At 38.4% G+C, this 22,808-nt stretch overlaps 1 protein-coding gene across 1 annotated transcript in view; it reads right to left on the reverse strand.

Moving 5' to 3' along the window:
• The window catches only part of NME8 (NME/NM23 family member 8), a 39,404-nt gene that overhangs the window by 13,787 nt on the left and 2,809 nt on the right, over window positions 1-22,808 (reverse strand). The window contains exons 6-11 of the mRNA XM_003930748.2: window positions 18,708-18,779; window positions 14,063-14,179; window positions 13,008-13,074; window positions 12,036-12,109; window positions 10,819-10,911; window positions 8,537-8,733 (exon numbers count right to left, since the gene is read on the reverse strand). Of these exons, the coding sequence (XP_003930797.1) occupies window positions 8,537-8,733; window positions 10,819-10,911; window positions 12,036-12,109; window positions 13,008-13,074; window positions 14,063-14,179; window positions 18,708-18,779 (620 nt within the window). The remainder of the gene's footprint in view (window positions 1-8,536; window positions 8,734-10,818; window positions 10,912-12,035; window positions 12,110-13,007; window positions 13,075-14,062; window positions 14,180-18,707; window positions 18,780-22,808) is intronic.

Raw genomic sequence — 22,808 nt, forward strand, 5'->3', positions numbered from 1 at the left:
GCCCACTCCAAAAATCACTTACATGATATCATCTATGTTTGACTTTAGGAGAGAATAAACAAAGGCTAAAATAAAATTTTGTGTTTTTAAGAAAAAAATTTTATTTTCTCTATGCAGAACTTTCCAGATAGTTTTAAATTTTCCTTTGAATCTTGTCTTTAAGGTTATCTAAACATGCATTTCATATTTTCAAATAAACATTTTTGATTACCTTTTTATTGTTTATTTGCAATTTTATTGGATTATAACCAGAAAATGTGTGGTAAAATTTTTATTAAAAATTTGCTGAAGGATTTTTTGTGAAAAAGAAAAAATTATTTGTAATATGTAAGGTTGTATATATATTTGTTTCATATATTATAGATGATTAATTATATATTATTTATGGAATATTATTTTCCATTCTTCTACATCCTTGCTTGTTCTTGTCTGCTAGCAGATATTTTTTTCAGTTCTCCTTATTTTTCCAACGTTTTTTTCCTTATGTAATTAGACATTATGTTGGTAGAGGCACAATTTTTTTCTTGTTTTGGTTGCTACATTGCATGTTTCCTTCTACCTTATGTTTTTCTTTATCAAGTTTAGCAATTTTAATGATCAGTGTTAATACTTTATTTTTCCTGGCTATTTTTTGGCCATCCCTTTATTTTCATTTATTTTGTCTTTTTTTTTTTTTAACAGAATATAGTAAAGTTGTTTACAATTTTTATTTTGAAAAAAATTAAATTAATAGAAAAGTTGCAAGACTACAGCAATGAACTACCATTTATATCCTTCATCTAGGTTCACCAGCTGTTAACATTGTGCCATATTTGTTCTCTCCATCTGCTGCTTTCATCCCCCAATGTGTGTGGGGGGACTTGGGGGCTCTGTGTGGGTTTGTGTATGTGTGTCTTGGCACATCCATTTGAGAGTAAGCTTCAGATATTTCAGCCATTCACCTCTAAATACTTCAGGGAATATTACATTGATACAAAACTATTGTCTCATAAACAGTCCGTATTCAATTTTTACCAATTTTCTATTACTATCTTTTCTGTAGTAATTCTTTCCTAATCCAGGATTATGGAGTTGTCCTGTCTCCTTAGTTTGCTTTCATCTCCAACAGTGACTCAGCCTCTTTTGTCTTTCATGATACTGATTTGTTGAAGAGTCCAGGCCATTTGTTTGTAGACTTACCTTCATTTTGAATGGTTTCAAACTATTGGATGGCTCAGCAGTTTCCTAATGCATTCTGGTTATGAATCTTTGGCAAGAAAACTACCTTCATGAGCCTGTGTTCTTCTTGGTCCATCAGTTGCTCCATCACATAGGAGGTATATGATGTCAATTTTTTCCAATTATTGGTGATATTAATGTAGTTAAGGTGATATCCCCCAGTTTTCTCTACTGAAAAGCTACAATTTTTCCTTTATAATTAACAAGTCATCTCTGAGGACATTATATGAAACTGTGTGTATATTTTTCACACAATAGTTTTAAACCCATTGAGGATTCTTGTGTGCATCATTACTGTGATGGTTTTTAATTTAGTCTATTTTTTTAACCTTTGCTGAGTAATCTTTATATGTGATAGGAAAACTGACCTTTTCATAGTTAGCCTAGTAACCATAGTCTTGACTTTATTTTCTTATCTTACTTTATCTAGACTACTTATTTTAAATTGAGGTTTTTTCTTTTTCCCCCTTATTTTGCTGACCTGAGCAAGCTGCTATTCATTCCATGTTTTCCCTTGTTAATGTGGAATTTCTGCTATACTTATCCACTGCACTAATGTCGACTGGCTTTTTCCTGCTCCTGTTTTCAGATGCATATGTCCCCAGTACTTCTTGCATTCTGACACACTGTTTCCCTACTTTCATACTCCATTTACCCCCTTTCTACATACTCAAATAAGAACCTCAGAATCCAACTGTCCAAATACTGCCTTCGTGATCTTTGAACCATTTTGCCACATACACCCAGAAACGTCTAGGCTTTCTTGAGATAATTTAGAATCTAGAAGAATTTTCTTCTGTTTCTAGAGTTCATCAGCTATTATATTATAAAACCCAGAAATATGGACCATATGTGTCGATGTGTGCAGTCAGAGATACAAATGTTCACTGATAAGAACTGTTTTTCTTTTTCCCTCCCATATTTTTTATTTGATTGAGTATATTCTCACATGTTTTCCACAAAAGGAGTATAAAGGTGATATATTTGCTAAATATGTCCTTGAAGATACTCATTTGCCTTATCAGGTAAATTCTTGGCTTTGTTAGAATTCAGGGATTGCAGTCTTTTTCTTCTTCCAGTAGTTCTAAAATGAGCCCAATGGCAGTCAAGTATCTTTCCCTTGTAAGTAACTTATTTTCAATTGCTACCAAGTATGCAGTTGGTGGAAGGGATCCATCTGAAGTGCAAGGACAATTTTAAACCAGTAATAAAACCAAGTAAAAGGTTGGTGGTTTTTTATCAGCACCATGTGGCAGCACTCCTAAACATTAGTGATAATGCTCCTATGTACACTTGGAGTTTGCACACTCATTATTTATCCTTTAATAAGCAGTGTACTGCTCATGCTGCTCTACATAGAATCAATCCCCAAACAACAAAGCTATTGGCAGTATTGAGATTTACACAATGTACTGTAAAATGGGAATTTCACTTATATTTTTCTATTAAACACAGAGTGGAGATCAATTTTGAGAACATCATAGACAAATCTTCAAACATTAAGGCTTTCAAAAAGCAAAAACTGTACTTCATTTCTGTGATAGATTAATATTACAGGCATACATATGTTTTACTGATAAAATACTAATTAAACAATTCACTTTTTTCACTTGGGGCACTGTAACATTTATTTTTATTTTATACTCATATATTTTATACTCATATATTAATATGTACAGGCATACATATGTTTTACTGATAAAATACTAATTAAACAATTCACTTTTTTCACTTGGGGCACTGTAACATTTATTTTTATTTTATACTCATATATTTTATACTCATATATTAATATGTACAGGCATACATATGTTTTACTGATAAAATACTAATTAAACAATTCACTTTTTTCACTTGGGGCACTGTAACATTTATTTTTATTTTATACTCATATATTTTATACTCATATATTAATATGTACAGGCATACATATGTTTTACTGATAAAATACTAATTAAACAATTCACTTTTTTCACTTGGGGCACTGCAACATTTATTTTTATTTTATACTCATATATTTATATATTCAAAAGTCCATAAAAGACTCTTGTTTTTATTTCTTTATCTTTCTTGCTTTCTTTCTTTCTCTCTCTCTCTTTCTCTCTTTCTTTTGACAAGAGTCTCACTTAGTCATCCAGGCTGGAGTGCAGTGGCACAGTCTTGACTCACTGCAACCTCTGCCTCCTAGATTCAAGTGATTCTCCTGCCTCAGTCTCCCAAGTAGCTGAGACTACAGGCATGGGCTCCCACAGATGGCTAATTTTTATATTTTTAGTAGGGACAGTGTTTCACCATGTTGACCAGGCTGGTCTCGAACTTCAAGTGATCCACCCTGCCCACCCTCCCAAAGTGCTGGGATTACAGGCTTGAGCCATAGTATCTGGATCATAAAAGACTGCTTTCACTATCTATATGTTTATTCTAGCATAGTTGTTTGCCTCATTCAGTAATTAGTACTTAAATATAATTTTGTTATACAGAGGAAGAGGATGTTAAGAAGATGATCTGCTCTGGTTTCAAACATATTAGGTATACAACTGCTTATTCTGTCTGTCTGGAAACAGTGTGCAGTGTTTCTTCCCGGGATGCTCCGGTATTTGTGTGTGGAGTTGGGTGGAGTGGCATCAGTTGAGGGTGGACCATTGTAAGCCCTTGCAGTTAGCAGACAAATGTGTTTATTCTGGGAAAAAAATTTCCCCATTATTTGTTGAATTATAGCTTGTCCATCTGTTCTTTCTTCTCTGTGTGGAGTTTCTCTTTAGCAAGCACATTGGTCCCATTAGTATATTATCCAGATTGCTGACTTTGGCTCTCATAATGTCCGTCTAATTTGTGTGTGTGTGTGTGTGTGTGTGTGTGTGTGTGTGTGTGTGTGTGTACTTTCAGCTATTTCTTGCACCTGACTTACCATGTCATTCATTTGAGTCTCAAAGGATGATAATACTCACTAATTCTCCCCTGAACTTATAATTCAAATCAAAATTTGTATAATTCAAATTTGAAAGGCTTTTTAAATGTATACGTAGCACTCGAATCTCAAGTCTTATTTTTATTGTATTTTATTTAAGGATTTTTCTGTCTCTATGCAATTCTTTTTCACCAGACTTGTGTTGTGATTTTTGTATAGGTCTTCCTTTCTCTGTCTATCAGTCTCCCTTAGACAGGTAGTCATTTTTCCTTGTTGGCTCACTGGGGCTTAGGTCTTGTTTTTGATATAAGTGTTGGAAACCCTGTAGTTTGGAGGCAAGATGAACTCTAGGTTAAAAGCTTGCAGTGTTGAAGATACTGGGTCATTATTCCTCTGCAGGGGCAATCAGGAAAAGCCCCTAGAGAGCTAGCTAGGGCAAGGAATTCAATAATTCTACTCAGTTTCATCTTGGTCCTTTAGGAATCAGAAAAACTCAGTGAAGTCCAGAAGTCTGTTATTCTCAAGGTTTGTAATGGCTCCAGGTCCTTGCCTTCCAGGGAGCTCAGGAGCTCCCCAAACTCAGTGGAGAAAACACCACACCACCCTCACCTTCTCCTGCATGTAGACCTGAACAGAGCTCCAGACCTCACCGACAGCCAGCTGCTTATCAGTACAGCTTCTCTTTGACTCCAGAGAGGAAAGAAAGCTTTGCAGATGGAAATAGAGTCAGGGTATAGAATTCAGACTACTCTGATCTCAGAAATACCTTTAAGGATTATTTTAGGAAATGTATCTATTATGTTTAATTTAAATGAGAATATCATAAAAGAAAAAATTAAGCTCCCTGTGGCTATGACATTTATAAAGACACATAGAGAGGTAACTGAAAAAAAGAATAAATACTTTCTATGGACAGAGGAATACAATATAGTAGAGGAGGTTGGAAATGTCACCGTCACTCTGTCATAAAGACTTAAAACTGAAAGTGACCTCAGAGGTTGCCATCTGATTCTTCCCCATCTTTGTATCTCCAGGATTTGGCATATAGTAGGACTTTAACAAATATCAGATGAATGAATGAACACACAATAGAATAAGTGAAAGAATGAGAAGACTGCTAGTTACTATTTGTGTGACTCTGGGCATTGTAGTTAACAGAACCAAACGTTCCTGATCTGTAGAAAGAGTGGAAAGCAAAGCTAAATGACACTATCCTTTGATTTCCTAAAACAGGCTGATCAAATGACAGACATGTAAATCAAGTGATAAAAAGCTATCATGAAGGAAACTGGAATGGGAATGACAAACATGAGTACCTCTGCCCTGTTTCCCTGACTCTTTCCCCTTCCTTCTGCAGCCACTGGAGCAGGGAGGTTATGGGTGGCATGGAGAAAGCTTCCCCACACTGTATGACTTCATAAGCTGGGAGTGTTTGTCTCTGTAGGAATAACCAGCCCAACACAGCCTTGGGGCTCCGCTGCTCTGTACACAGAGAGGTCATGATCATGGGAGGGATCACCCATCACTCCTAGTTCAAATGCTCTGCTTTTAACGTCTCTCCTGTCTCACCCTCTTCATCCCCACCACTCGAAGTGGGTGAGCAGGCTGGGTGATAGGGGAGAGGGGGCAATAAAGAGTGAAAGCGAACAACTGAATAATTACTCATGTGAGTTTTTTGTCCTTATTTCTTTAGAGTCTGGACCTACTTGAAAGATGTCAGATGGAACTGACAGTGCCTTTCAGGCCCTCCCTCCAGAACAAGATCTGTGAAAACAAGAACAAGCACTATAGAGGCTAGGGGAAAGCTTCCCCTCTACCCCCTCAAGTTTCACTGAAAAATCAACAGACGTCACTAGACAAAAAGTAGATTCGTTGGAGAAAAAGCAGACAAATTTGATTAACATGTACACAGGGAGAACCACAGAGTGAGTACCCGCCCCTCAAGGAGGTTCAGAAGCTTATAGACCAAGCTTGCCCAAACTGCAGCCTGCTGGCTGCATGAGGCCCAGGAAGGCTTTGAATGTGGCCCAACACAAATTGGTAAACTTTTAAAAACATTATGAGATTTTTTTTTTTAAGTTCATCAGCTATCGTTAGTGTTACAGTATTTTATGTGTGGCCCGAGACAATTCTTCTTCTTCCAGTGTGGCCCAGGGAAGCCAAAAGGTTGGACATCCCTATTACAGACCGTCTGGCGAAACAAGTAACAGAGCGAGGAGAAGAGTTTTGTTGAGGGGTAATAAAGGATGACGAGGGAGAATGAATGGACCAGGGCGCAGAAATGGCCTTGTTAACTATCTCTTTTCAGGTGTGGTTACATTCTTGGCCTTACAGGGAGGGGAAGAAAAACAATTGTTCTCCTTGGCGGACCTGTGGATATTAGGCAGATAAAAGAACTTCAGCTTTATGGTGTGCTTTGAGAGAGACAGCGGGCCCAGAGTGCTGGGGCAAGTCAGAGAGATCTTGAGACTCTTTCAGTTCAGCATGTCAAAGCGCCATATTTTGGATATCAGTTTTTGAGCCCCAACACACCAAATAAGCATGCTCCACCCTGTCCCATGCTGTCTGCTCTGGCCAGTTTGGGATAAACAAAGGTAAATCGGGACTCTACATTTAGAAAAAAAAGTACTACAGACTGTGTCAGAGCAAGGTGTACACATTTCATTTCACTCTGACCTTGGCACCTACAATGCTTGCTCCCGTTCTGGAGGGAGAGCTGTTGGCACTTCCATCTGACATGCCAATTAATATACCTAAATTGTTCATGGTGTCATGTGAGTATTGAACAACAGGAGCTTCTCAAAGTTGGATGTAATGGAGGCTTATTACCTAAACAATAGCCCCATGGAATGATGACTTTACTCATTACATTAATGAGTGCTTCATAGAACACTTTTTTTTTTTTAATGACAAAAATTCTAGGATAAAATCTGGTGTCTTTTGAAACTTAACACATCTTACCCAATAAACCTTCACTTAGCCCACTCATTATTATTTTCCCTTAAAACCCTGAAAGTAACTGCTACTGTTTACAAAGCTCCTTGTCAGCAGGATTTACCTTATGAGTTCCTTTATCCTGCGTACAACTTGGAACTAATGATATTAGGATCTCCCACTTCCTAAAAATATGGCATCGCTAGGAGCCAGCAGAGGTAGGCACCCAAGAAAAGCCACCACAATTCATTAATAAGACAAGAAGGAACAACAAGGAATGTTCTGGATATTCTCAGCCAGAAAATGCAATAAAGATGGGCTGCCAAGCACAGGAGAAACACAACCCAGGAAGCCTCAAGGCTCAGATACTCTAAGTATGTTCCTGCTCATCTAATTCTTTCTGGTGCAGCCTGACAACTGTTGTGTTATAGCCTCCATTCTCTGAGTCTTCAGAGGGGTAACAGGCACAAACAGCAGCACATGAAACCAATATTCTATAACTTATTTATATTCATTTTTGAATATCTTAAAATCAATAAACACATATAACCATTTTGTTCTCAGTGATTTATAACTACAAACTGTCTAAGGAATAAGTAGGTGTTTCCTGTTTTTAAGGCACTGAGAAGGTAAAAGGAGAAGGTGGAGAGATAGGAGAGGAGACTGGATTGGGAGGGATTGTGCATGGTTCCAATACACCCTTCAAGCCCCAGCCCATGTGGCCACACTGGGGTCCCCAGATTTAGGAAGACAAACGGGGAAAAGGCTTCCCTTTCTAGTGCCCTTGACATAAACTTTCAGGGCAGTCACAGTGAGAGGAGCAAAGATCACCTGAAGACCATCAAGCCCATCATCCAGAGGTAAAACTCCTCATCTGAGAAATATAGAAGTAACTAGACTTCCCTATTATTTAAAGTTGACATCTGGTACCAGGTTTAAAAAAAAATTATAAGTAACTAGAATTTCTCTACATCTCTGGAATGCATGCATGTCCAAACTCACTGCGCAATCCTTGCTGACATCAAGGCACCAAACTGTCTACAAATGCAATTATTTATCATGACCTATGTGGTTAAGAAGGTCCAAATTATCATTAAGCACCAGCTTTAAGGTCCATAAATATCCTTAAGGAAAAATCCACCATGGCAAGCTCAGTCCTCTCTTACTGAGGAGCCCCACTGTATTCTTTCGCAGTGTTCTTTCTATCCAATAAAACTTTCCTTTCAAACCTACACTGTCATCTATAAATTCTTACTATCCTACAGCCCACGAGCTAACTACCGTTTCCAATGCCAGGTATCTGACACTTCACCCAGCACACAGCTCTTATGAATCTACAGTATGTTAGGTTGACTGGAAGAAATATTTATACCTTTAACATAAAAACATTTGGGCTGAGGTATTGAGGTACCTATATGACACTTCATTATCCAATAACACATTACAAGTGACAAAATTCCTGGTCTTGAGCTATACCTGTCTCGTTTCTTCTTCGTCACTCCAGCTGTGACCTTGTCTTTGACCTCAAGCTGATCCTCAGATGGTTTGCGAGGTTCAGTGTCAGGCTGTGGGTCAGTTTCTTCAGAGGGAGGATGGTATTTACTTCTCTGAGATAGAACTAGAACATAGCTTAGGCCACTTGTCATAAAAGAGACAAACTCTTCAAAGTCAGGCTACAACATAAAATGATAAACTGTTTCCTTCAGGCTTATGAAACGGATGGACTAAAATGGTGGTCACTACCCAAGTAAAATAAAATCTTCCCCTCCATGATCCCTGGGCAAGGGAATGTCACTTTAAAAAATCTCCTGTTAACAATATGTTTATTTTGGGGGGTGTTTTGTTTTTGTTTTTTTATTGAAAAGTAATTGTATATATTCATGGGGGGCATAGTGATGTCTCAATAAAGAAAATGTATAATAACCAGAACAGGGTAATTTTGTATCCTTAGAAAAATAAATCTCTTGGACAGCAAAATCACTAAGACAAAGGGAAAAGTCGAGCTGGGAACTCCACTGGGGCAAACCTGCCTCTTATTTTATTCCTAAATAGGATTGCTACAAAGATTTAAAAGCTACAAACATCCCTTGTAACTTGTCCACAAGGAAATTCCTTGTGGGCTTCCTGATCTTTACCCTAAAACAGTTTGGTTGGATGTCACCTTGGCAATGTAAAATTGATCATTGATAGCTTATCTTCACAGGTGGGGGACAGAGGACAGACAGAAGGGAAAGTCATCCCTCTGCTCACCTGAGACAAATGCATATCTGATGGTTTCTTCTGCCCAAGTGTTTATGTAAAGATACAGATTCACCAACCAGATTAAGGCATAAGGGACTATTCCTCTATGGCATCTCACATGTAAATTGTGTTTTCAGTGAAAGGCTAATCAGAGACTCAGAAGAATGCAACTGTTTGTCTCTTTTTTACCTATGACCTGGAAGCACCACACCCCTCAACCCTGCTCCAAATTGTCCCACCTCTCCAGGAAAAACCACTGTACATTACACACATTGATTGATGTCTCATGTATCTCTAAAATGTATAAAACCAAGCTGTGCCCCAACCACATTGGGCACATGCCATCAGGACCTCTTGAGGCTGTGTCGTGGGTGTGTCCTTAACCTTGGCAAAATAAACTTTCTAAATTGATTACAACCTGCATCAGATACTTTTAGTTCACACCTTTAACAAATCTCTCCCTATCCTTTTATAGTTTCTAGTCTCTTGCATTTTTGAGTGGTAGAATTTCAAAGCTAGCAGGAATTGATCTTAATGATAACCTAACAACATTCTCAAATTTTAGGATGTTTCCAAGTTTCCTAAAAGGCTTATTAAAACACATATTTCTGGAGCCCAATCCTAGAGTTTCTGATTTAGTTAAGTCTGGGATGGGGCTCATGAATTGGATCTTTTCAAAAGCTTACAGTTAATGGGGATGTAGTTGCTGTAATCATTTCCTTCTACACACATGGAAGCTGGGGCCAACAGAGATGGTGTGAGTGGTGCAGCCAGTCCCACAAAGTGAGGTCCAGTAGAACAGTCTGTGATGAGGTACATGCTCTTCTACCCCTCCCAACATGGTAGCCACAGGTGGGTATTGAACACTTAAAATGTGGCTAATGCAACTGAGAATTCACATTTTCAATGTAATTGAATCTTAATGAATTTCAATTCAAATGGTCACATGTATCTAGTAGCTACCATATTGGGCAGTGCATTTCTAGAAGTGAAATCTCCTGACTCCCAAGCCAGTACACTTTCTAATACACAACACTGCCTTTATTACATTCCCCCAGACAAAAGAGAGTTGGTGGGGCAGGGAGGTGGCAGGACTGGGGCAGTTAGGGTGGGGGCAGCCTGAAAGAAAGGCCCTTAGATAAAGAAAGTATTAAAGCATTCTTGTGAAGCTGATGACAGAGCCTTCAACCCAGAGTAGAAATCTATAGGAAGGAACTGGATATTCACTTCCAGAGGACTGAGGCAGGGCCTCTTGTAGGACATGCATAAAGGGGTCTTCATGTTGACATAACACAATCAGACCATCCAGTTTTACTTGGCAGCCACTATTTCTACCAAAGATTTCTTCAAGAGCCACTATCATTGGCATCTCCATGATATGGACACCAACAGGGACAGCAGGAGCTTGTTTAGTTTCTCAGACTTACTCATTTGCTTTTCTGTAACAAAGATATAAGGACTATAGAAGGCCACTGTTTTTAAAAACACAGTGGCTTTTTTACTTTTAACTTTCATACCTGGTCCACTATTCTACTATAGAAGTTGACAACTTGTTCTTCAGTGAGCACTGTCTTATCTTCTGCTTCTATGATAAATCCTGCTTTGGTAATCTTCAGTTAGAGAGTAAGGTCAAATCCAAGTGTCATGGGATCACATGTAAAATAAATAAAATTTGTTTTCTGGGCTTAACAAGCCACCAGCTTTCAATACATTTTCTACAAGAACCTCAGCAAAATCTATGGGGCACTAGGTTTGAAGTGGCTCACAAATATACAGACTTTAAAATTTGACTTCTCTGCTGGATTTCAGACTTGCATAGGGCTTGTAACTCCTTCATTTTGGTCAATTTCTCCCATTTGGAATGGCTGTATTTACCCAATACCTTTATCCTTATTGTTTCTAGGAAGTAATTAACTTGCTTTTGATTTGACTGACTTACAGACAGAGGGGATTTGCCTTATCTCAGATGAGACCTGGAACTATGAACTTTTGAGTTTATGCTGAAATGGGTTAAAATTTTGGGGGACCATTAGGAAGGCATGATTTGTTTCAAAATGTGAGGACACAACATTTGAGAGGGGCCAGGAGCAGAATGATAAGGTTTGGCTGTGTCTCCACCCAAATCTCATCTTGAATCTTAACTCCCACAATTTCCATGTGTTGTGGGAGGAACCTGGTGGGGGGTGATTGAATGATGGGGGCAGGTCTTTCCTGCACTGTTTTTGTGACAGTGAATGAGTCTCATGAGATCTGATGGTTTTAAAAACGGATTTCTTGCACAAGTTCTCTTTGCCACTACCATCCACTTAAGATGTGACTTGCTCCTCCCTGCTTTCCACCGTGATTGTGATGCCTCCTCAGCCACATGGAACTGTAAGTCCAATAAACCTCTTTCTTTTGTAAATTGCCTAATGTCAGGTATGTCTTTATCAGCAGCATGAAAACAGACTAATATACAATGTAGTATAAGAACTATAATTTTTAAAATTTACGTAGATGCTGGTAGAGTAGGACTATTTACATAAGGATGCATGAATAGATTGAGCCTTGGCGAAGACGTAAAAGCCTTTAGAGGTACCTAGCCTTTAAAGGTACTCAAAGCCTTTAGAGCTACCTAGCACCAGCAGCATGTTTTGTTCTATTTCACTCTAAATGATAAGCTTGTCTTCAAACTGATGATTAAGAGGTTGTTATTTTGCAATTAATTTAACCGTAGTTGGAAAATATTACTTACTTTTCTTTTAATTTCTATACCTTTTCTAGTAATCACAGCATCAGGTTTGATTATAGCAATACTATATAATTCTTCTAGAAAAAAATTAGAAAAAGACAGAATTTCATTTTCTTCACACAAAATCTGGATAATGAAGGATCTGGCAATTAACAATGTAAATTCCTAACAATCAGTGCATTGTTGCCTATTGGTAGCTGTATATCTTATTACGGCATTTCAACTACCAAAGAGTTTCTACTTAGAATCAAATGGCAGTTCCGATATTTGCATGGAGGGGAAACATTCACAAGAGTTTTTAATCAAGAGGCAACAAAAATTGAGTAGGTAGGCCATGATGGTTTGAATGCAATTCCCATGCATAAGAATCACACACAGGATCCATCCAGCACAGTATCACTAGTGAGTACAATTTTAATGTTTACTTGCAGTGAATCATGCAAGTAAACATTACCAACAGATTCACCATCTATGAATGTATTGGCATTCTTGTAATGAACATTTAGTGTAAGATGACTCATTTGGGTGTGGCCGTTTGCCTCTGCTCCCTCCAGAATATGAACACATACACCCCACTACCCCAACGCAGATAATCTAGTGAAGGCATGAAATTGCCAACGGCAACGTAAACAAAGAGTATGGGTCAGCAAGGAAGAAATTATCTTCACAAATTTTTGGAAGATGATAAAGGGTGAAATAGGAAGCTGCTGTCCTGATTAGTCACAGGAGACGGGAGTCCATTGTCCTGGGTAACCTCGGAAAGGCTCCAGACCCAGAACCAAAGGTAAGACAAGTGAGGACAAGAGTGTGCTTTTTAATAGCTGAGTCTTGCAAAGCACAAATCATCAGTTATCTGAACAATTCCTTGCTAATAAACAGGGATTTTGTTACCAGTGTTTTGCTGTAACAAGTGATGTTGTAATGACCACCTATGTACAGAAAACCCTGGGATTACTTTGAAGTAAATTTACTTACGATTACTTTCATATAGTGCTTCCTCATCAACTTCTGAATCTGAGTCTACTAATGGAATTTCAGGATACTATAAAAAAGAAATGCAATGCAAGGCAAACAGAATTATGTTTTAATATGATAGTGAGTGGGGTTTTAGAAATTTTATGTCTAGTAAATAACCTAAGAAACAGAAAATAAAGTGGAAGAGAGCCTGAACTTATAACATGACAGGACTATCTCCAGCTTTCCACTAAAATAAAATAAGGAATGTTTTAAAATGGAGGGGGCAGGAATAATGCATATGTGCAGTATAAAAAGGGTAACAAACTTTATTTATTTATTTTATTTTATTGCATAGTTGTCTTGCTCTGTTGCCCAGCTAGGATGCAGTGGTGCTATCTTGGCTCACTACAATCTCCACTTCCTAGGTTCAAGTGATTTTTCTGCCTCAGCCTCCTGAGTAGTTGGGATTACAGGTGTTCACCACCATGTCCAGCTAATTTTTGTATTTTTAGTAGAGACAGCATTTCAACATGTTGTCCCAACTCGGCCTCCCAAAGTGCTGGGATCACAGCTACTATGCCCAGCCAAACCTTAAAATTTAATAAGAGCATGAGAGATAAAATATGAACAAAGCAGAAATTTATAAATAAGAAAGCCATAAACACATAATTATCATGTTAATGATCAAAAGGGCATTTAATAAGTGTGAAGGTCTATTGTTGACCATTAATCTCAGTAAATTTGGAACAAAAGGATGTTTTCTTAACTTAAAAGAAATCTTTCTCTTTCAATAATCAATAGCCCATTAAAGAGCAAAATACCAGAAAGACAAAGGTTCCTAACTTTCAGAGAAGCCATGAACATGCTTCTGCGATTCTGGGAACTATCCGAAAGGTCTCAATTTTATGTATATAAATATATATGCACACGCGTTGCCAAAATGCTTTCCAGAAAGGTTGCACCATTTATACACCTAGATAGTTATAGAATTGGGTTAAATAACTTAGAAAAATATTAAATAAAAGGTAACATACTTTTTAAAAATTAAAATAGTTGTTAATCCAAAGTATTACCTGAGGTCGATCCATTTCACCTGCTGCAATTTTTCTCTCCTCATCGATCAAGTTAACAACTTGTTTACTAACAAGCGGTGCATTTGCACCCCGAATCTTTGCAATAATTTTGCCATTCTATAAGGGAAATGAAAAAATAGGAGGGGAACTTTCATTTGCAGAATACGTCAAGAATTAACACTTAAACTGGGGTAAGTCATCCCTCCCTTCCGCCCTACCCTCATGCTCAGCAATCCCCTTTTAGTGATGGTAATTAACGATTTTACAGTAAAGTATTAATAATATGAAAGTTCTTCTTGACTTGGTGAGCTCATCTCTTTGAGTTCTACCTCCAATTTGCATATCCTTGAGCACCTTTCAGCAAAGTCATCTTCCTGCAGAAGCTGTCACCTGATGCAATCTCTCCCGAGGCATCCCAGTTTTAAAGTCGAACAATTCCGGATAGACCTCTCAACAACATCCTCCCTAGCTATTTCTTTTTTTTCTTTTTTCTTTTCTTTTTTTTTTTTTTTTGAGACAGAGTTTCGCTCTTGTTACCCAGGCTGGAGTGCAATGGCGCAATCTCGGCTCATTGCAACCTCCGCCTCCTGGGTTCAGGCAATTCTCCTGCCTCAGCCTCCTGAGTAGCTGGGATTACAGGCACGTGCCACCATGCCCAGCTAATTTTTTGTATTTTTGGTAGGGACAGGGTTTCACCATGTTGACCAGGATGGTCTTGATCTCTTGACCTCGTGATCCACCTGCCTTGGCCTCCCAAAGTGCTGGGATTACAGGCTTGAACCACCGCGCCCGGCCTCCCTAGCTATTTCTAACACCATGTCCCTTTCGCTCATCTTTCAATGACTGTTTACTAAACATCTGTTTACTGGTGCCATACCAGTCACGATGGTATAAAATAACAGATCTGGTACCTGATCTATTTACATTTTTTTAAAAAAGACCTACAAAAACACAAACATGTGAAACAGCAACCATAATGGGTTCCACCAAAAGCAGAGCAACGCCCTTGGAACACCTACAAGAATGAGTTTTGGTCAAAGAGATCAGGGAAGGTACTTCTCAATGTCAGGAAGTCACTCTTGGTGTAAAATATGAAGGATTGGTAAGAGCTAATTGGGCAAAAAGGAGAAGGAAGAGCCTTCTAGGCAAAAGGAGTAACAGAAGAGTTCTAAAGCTGGAAGAGAAGATGGCAAGTGAGGAGGCCAGGTGACAAAGTGAGGGGGAGCCTGGTGTGAGTTGAAGCCCAACACCCAGGGAAAGCCACACTGTGCACAGCCTGGTGGGCCAAGGATGCAGCCTTCATCCTAAGTGCAGTCAGAGTGTTTAGACAGAGGCTACGACCATGGTTAAAATTGTCAAAATTATTTCACTTACCTTGTGGAAAAAAGGCTGAGGGAAGCACAATAAAATATTTCCAGACAAGTTAGGAGCTATGCTAGAGGTGGAGGTGGAGAGATGACGGACACTCAGTCTGTGGCAGTGCTGGTGGAGCTGGAAAGGGTGGAGGGTGGAAAGAGGTACATGAGTGTGACAGAGATTTGGTCAGAAAAACTGACATGTCCAAGGTATGATTTGGATAGAGTGTGACGTAAAGAGATGTCACCGAGGGGACGCTCTGTTTCTCACTTGAAAACTGGGTAAATTATTGTGTTATATGCCAAATTCAGAGACAATAGAAGAGGACTGTGTTTTGTGGGGAGGAAGAACTGATGTTGAATGAGTTTGCTGTGAGATGCTTTTGAGAAAGCCAAGAGGAGGTGCCAAGACACCAGCTGGAAATGCGAGCAGAAAGCGTAGAATTCAGTTGAAGATGTAAACGTGATTTATTGATATGCAGGTGGTGAGGACTAGAACTGTGTGTAGAGAAAATTTTCTAAGGAGAGTATAGAGCCTGGTAAAGTCAATATTTAATCATTGAATAAAGAAGAGTGAATTTGCAAAAAGGACAAAGAGAAGTGGCATCCAGGAAGGTGAAAGGAAAACCAAGTCACATAAGCCAAAAGAAGCAAATGTCTTAAAAAGGAGGGCATGGTCACCATATTCAATCCATTTAAGAGGTACCAATGATGAATACCTTAAAAATGTCTGTTATACTCAACACAGGCTGATACTTGGATACATTAGCAACAGCAATTGTGGTGGAATAATCAGACAGAAGACAGACTGAATGGATTGAGGAGTTAATGGGATGGAAAGAAAAGAAGTAAAATTAAATATGGAAACTCTTTCGACCAATTTAGCTATGGGGTGAAGATGATAAATGGGTAGCTAGAGAGAGATATGGTATCAGAAAAAGTATTATATATTTTTTAATTTGAAAAGACTCAATCGTATTCAAAAGCCAATGAGAAGGATGCAGTTGAGTAAGGTTTAAATGAAACCTGAAACTCTAATCACGATTTCCCACACAAAAAAAGTATCTTTCAACAATTCCGTGAGCTATCTAATATCCCTTGATGAAGGCTCCCTGCTGAGACTATCTCAAATGAATCTGTTGTCAGCTAAAAATGCTGACCCGAACAAAGAGACATTGAGGGAATATCTGAATAAACAAGCAATGGGCTTGATGGTGTTTTGTGATCACAGAATTCTGTTCTTAATGATTATGGATATGGAGCCATGGGCAGTAAAGTCTGAGGCATGATTACAGGGGTGACTGGATGAAATTTATTGCAAGAAAAGTTTATTAGCAGCAAGGTCAATAATTGAAAGGCCAGGATATTGGGTGCGTTGCTAACGTAGGTACTAAAGTCCTCAAGGTGATGGCAGGATTCAGATTTGAGAGTAAGACTTTGAACCACATGCCAAAGCTTTCAGTTATCAATAGTCCTGATTTGAAGGTCAGTAAATGACAGAAGTGAAATGGAGGAACAGGAAATTTAGCCATGTGAAACAGACCTCTACAACAGAGAAAAGAAAGTTATTGAAGAACTAAGAAGTAAAAGAAACACCAACACTATTCCACATTCTGAAATAAACAGTTATCACCTCGGGGCTGTGGAGAGAGTGCGCAAAGGAAGAAGCTAAAATTAAGGTAAGCCAAGGAAGTGAGGCAAAAGTTCAGAGCCGTGGTCAAAAATCTTGGGGGATCATTTTAATTCCAGATGTCATAGAGTGGAAAGGTTTAGGAGACAGGAGAAGAATTGGAGGGCTGGGTCTCACCAGGAATAAGCATTAGAAGGATGGATGAATCATGGCTACGAGGAAGGGTGGACTTAAACTCTGAGCACTGATTCCAGGGGTTAGAGAACATGGACTGTATGGTCCCCTTAAGGAGAGTGGGCCTGGGTCTACTGGTCGACTGGACTAGCCGTCACAGCGATGGCTCTATTAGTCTGTTTTGTATTGTTATCAAGGAGTACATGAGGCTGGGAACTTTATAAAGAAAAGAAATTTCTTTGGCTCAACATTTTGCAGACTATACAAACATGGCACCAGCATCTGCTTCTGGCAAGTCCTCAGGAAGCTTGTTCTCATGGAGGAAGGGAAAGGGAGATGGCATGTTACGTGGAGAGAGGGAGCGAGAGAAAGGCGCGGCGATGCCAAGCTCTTTAAATAACCAGCTTGCATGAACTAATAGAGGGAGAACTCGCTCATTACTGTAGGGAGGGCACCAGGCCATTCATGTGGGATCAGCCCCAATGATCCAAACACCTCCCGCTAGGCCCCACCTCCAACACTGGAGGTCACACGTGTGCATGAGAGTTGGAGGAAACAAATATTCAAACTCTATCATCAACTATCCCAGAGCTCCAGATTCTACAGTGTGACCCACTCGCTCAGTCTTTTCTCCTCAGTCCCACGCTCTTACCTGCCACCTGCAGCTACAGCCTCCTCATTTAGCACTAACTGTGCACTCTGCTTTTGGAAAATAGCACTTTTTATGTCTTTCTAATTATTCATTTATGTTTTCTACTTATTTTATTACTAGTTATTTTTGAAAATAGAGATGTGGTCTCTCACTACGTTGGCCAAGTTTTTCTTGAATTTCTGGCCTCAAGCAATCCTCCCACCTCAGCCTCCCAAAGTGCTGGGATTACAGGCATAAGCCACCATCCCTGGCCTCTGTCTGATTAATAAAGTTGTGTGTTCAACACAGAACCTGTGGAAAATACAGAATAGTATGAATAATAAAACTTAAATTAGTCATCTGTTCCTCACACATAGAAAACTACTGTAACACTTTGGTGAATCCACTTCCTGTCTTCTTTCTGTGCATTTGGAAATACAGAGATAAGAGTAATATGTATTACAAAAGACTGATCATACAGATGCTTCCTGATATGGGTAAGCATGAACGTTTATAACCAATTCTCTCTTGCTAGGTATCTAAGAAATTTCCAAGTTTTTACTCCTGTGAATAATTCATTGTATAAATCTGTGTCATTTCCTTAGTAAAGGTAAACACCATCTTACTTTTTCTGTCCACGACCAACCCAGTGTGTGATAATCTAATCCCTTCAATCCATTATAAGCTCCTGGAGGTCAAATTACAAAATTTATAAATAGCCAAGAAAAGATATGGCAAACATCGTATAATTACTGTCATCGGCAAACAATTCCATGGTAATTTTACAATGTTACTTGTTCTTAACTGCAAATTGGAATATGATAATACAATTGAGAAAGTAAACATTATACTTACAACACTAAAGAGAAAAACGGGTTCACATTTATCTCTAAGTGGCTGCAAAGTCACAATGTTGTCAGCTTCTGCCTGGAAAAAGTAAATATTTCATATAATGATAAATAAAACGATATTCAAGTCATTTGATACACATGTTGCAACGATGCAGAGATAACGTATAATTTTTATGTTTACTGCAACATTGTCTGGGTATGCCATAGTGGGTTTCGGGATCAAACTGCACATACTGGAGATTGGAGTCCTACATCATTTGGCCTCAAGCTTTCCCCACTGTTTCCCTTTACATTACCCAACCTTTAGCCAAATTTATTTGCTCATCTTTTCCTCCCTCAGTGCCTGGTCCTGCCCTTCCTTTATTGTCCCGGTTCAACTATCCTTCCTCCAACTCTGTCTCACTTCTTTTTGCTGTAAATCACCTCTTGTTCTGTACAACACGTTACTATCCATCTCCCAGGACACCTATGTTCCTTTCAATATTCTACTACAGGCACGTGTGTGTAGAAATCCTGGACAATGAGAACCTTTTTTTTCTGGATTCGTTCCATCAATGCTTGGTCCCTGGTGTCAGAAGCACCTTGCCAGTAAGAGACTGTTCTTAAAATTATTTGATATTGGACAATGCCCCTAGTCGCTGAGAATCCTACGAGGTCAACACCAGTGGTGTCAAAATGATCTACTTGTCCCCAGACAAAACATCTATAATTCAGCTTCTAGATCAGGGGATCATAAGGACCTGGAAGGCTCATTACACATGGTACTCTATTGAAAGGATGCCAGTGCTGTAGAAGAGAATCCTGATAGAGCATCATTAAAGTCTGGAGGAATTACACCATTGAAGATGCCACCGTTCTTATAGAAAAAGTACAAAATCTATCAAGCACAAATTAATAAATTCCTGCTGGAGAAAACTGTGTCCAGATGTTGTGCATGGCTTCATGGGATTTATGACAGAGCCAGTTAAAGAAGTCATAAAAGAGATTATGTATATGGAAAAAAAGTAGGGTGTGAAAGGTTTCAAGATAAGGATGTTGAAGAAATCCAAGAGCTGACAGACAGCACACCAGAGGAATTAACAGAAGACAAATTGATAGAGATGAGTGCATCTGAACCAGTGCCAGCCTATGAGGGAGAAGATGTAGAAGAGCAGTGCCAGAAAACAAACTGACATTAGAACATCTGACTGAAGGGTTCCAGTTATTCAAGACTGCTTTTGACTTCATTTACGACATGGACCCTTCTATGATATGGGCACTGGAACTAAAGCAAATGGTGGAAGAAGGATTGGCACCATATAGAAACATTTTTAGAAAAATAAAAAAGCAAAAAATTCAGACAGAAATTACCATGTATTTTCATAAAATTACATCCACTATGCCTGCTTTTTCTGCATCCCCTTCCACTTGATCCACCTTTTCTGCTTCTACTGCCCATGAGACGTCAAGACTAACCCCTCTTCTTCTCCTCCTCAACCTACTCAATGTTAAAATGACGGGGATGAAGTCTTTTATAGTCATCCACTTCCACTTCATGCATAGCAAATATATTCTGTTTTCCTTATGATTTTCTTAACACTATTTTATTTTCTCTAGCTTACTTTATTGCAAGAATACAGTATATAACATGCATAATATATAGAATATGTTAATCGACTATGTTATCCTTAAGGTTTCTAGTCAATAGTAGGTTATTAGTAATTAAGTTTTGGTGGAGTCAAAAATCATAAATAATTTTTTTGACTGCATAGGGTGGTTAGCGTCCCTACCTCCAGCACTGTTAAAGGGTCAACTGTATTTAGAAATAGTATTATAGTAACTATAATAAATACCATTTACTAAATGTTTATATGTATATATATCATGCCTATATATATATATATATATATACACACACACACACACACACAAACACACACACATAAATGATTTAATGTTCATCTTTTTAAAAGGCACATAGCAGAAAAAAAGTTTTATACTGACCATCAGCTCAGGGTAATTTTAGCAGGTAATCAACCTCATATCTTTTAATTTTGGACCTACATGTTCAAGTTCCAAGTGTCTCTCTGCCTTGATTAACAGCAGAAAACAATGTGTCCAGAAGAGGGCATTCCTCCATTACTGTTCACAATGGAGGTTAGGAGACAATAATTTTCTTTCACCTTTATGGGCAGGTCACCAAAATCCAGAACCCCTAGTCTATGTGAACATCTACTCCTTCCACTTTTGAACAAATTTTTCTAACGCAAACTGTCAGGATTCACAAGAATTTCCTGATCTTCAATTCCCTGTGATCTATCTGTCAGCCATTAGACACTTGCGATACTGTCTTTTAACTTTTATCAACCCCTTTTCAACCGCATGTAGCAATCTCCTTTAGGCCCTATTCTCTGCTCTTCAAACTTGATTTTTCTTCCCTGCAAAGAATCAAGTCTGGAATAACCTCCTAGTTCCTTTCTGGTGGTTCTGACTCTTCAGAGTGAAACAGGTTGTTACAGAATCTTGTCTTTTAAAAAAAACTACAATGTTAGGATAATGAAAAAAACAAGTCACAGACTGGGATAAAGTATTTGCAAAAGCAATCCTTCATAAAGGACTGCTATCCAAAACACACAGAATGCTTAAAACTCAACAATAAGAAAAACAAACAACCCAATTTAAAAAAAAAATGCCAAAAAACTTAGCAGAAGGTTCTCCTCAAAGAAGATACAGATGGCAAATAAATATAACAAAGGTGTTCCACATCACATAATCTCAGGAAACACAAATAAAACTGCAATGTGATGCACACCTATTAGGATGACCAAAATCCAGATAACTGATGCTGGTGAGGATGTGGAGCAACAGAAACTCTCATTGTTGGTGAGAATGCAAAATGGTACAGCCACTGAATAAGATGACTTGGTTTCTTACGAAATAAAACATATCCTTACCACATGATCCAGCAATCAAGCTCCTTCGTATTCACCCAAATGAATTGAAAACTTACGTTTATACAAAAACCTATGCATGGATGTTTATAGCAGCCTTGTTCCTAACTGCTAAAAGTTGGAAGCAACCAAGATGTTCTTCATGCACTAAGTGAATGCATACATAAACCGTGGTACATCCAGATAATGGAGTATTATTTGACCCTAAAACAGAATGAGCTATCAAGTTATTAAAAGACATAAAGCATATCACTAAGTAAAAGAAGCCAATCTAAAAAGGCTTTGCAATATGTGATTCTAACTTTATGACATTCTGGAAAAGGCAAAACTATGGAGATAGTCAAAAGATCAGTGGTTGCCAGGGGTTATGGGGTAGGGAGAGATGAACAGATTACAGAGGATTTTGCAAGGAGTGAAACAATACTATATGATGCCATACTACAATAAATACATGTCATTATACATTTGTTAAGGTCTCTAAAATGTACACCACCAATAATGAACCTTAATGTAAACTGTGCATTTTGGTAAATAATGATATGCCAGTGTAGGCTCATCCGTTGTAACAATGTACCACTCTGATTTGGGATTTTGGTAGTGGAAAAGGCTATGAGAGTGTGGGGACAGGGGATATATGAGAACTCGTACTTTCCTCTAAATTTTGCTATGAACCTAAAAGTGCTCTAAAAATAACATCTATGTAAAGACCTTTTTTAAAAAAGTTAAAGGAATGAAAACCCTACAAAGTCCTTATTTCAGAAGATAAAAGTCAATCCCTCCTTCACTCCGGACAACCGGATTTAACTGCTGCAAACAGCCACTTACCCTCTTGAATAGAAAAATAATAAGAAGCGAGTGTGTAGGCTTTAGAATACTTATTCATCCTCTTGAACTAAGGAAAATAAGTCCTATAGAAAATGTGTCTAAAGAAGGGGATGGATAGTGAAATTCAAGGTCAGTAGGCAAACTCATTCGAATGTTTGGGTTGAAAGGAGCCATGAAAGCCCGGTGACTAGGAGAGCATGAGTGGCTTGTGGCTGCAGGTCTGCCTTAGGGACTATGTGTTTCAGAGATAAGGGGTAAAGAGATGTTCATCTGTTATCTGCTCCTGTATCTTAAGTCTAGTGGGTTTGAGTGTTTTTCTGTATAATATAAATATATTATGAAAGCCACAC

This window comes from Saimiri boliviensis, chromosome 10 (assembly GCF_048565385.1).
Source record: "Saimiri boliviensis isolate mSaiBol1 chromosome 10, mSaiBol1.pri, whole genome shotgun sequence".
NCBI lineage: Eukaryota > Metazoa > Chordata > Mammalia > Primates > Cebidae > Saimiri > Saimiri boliviensis.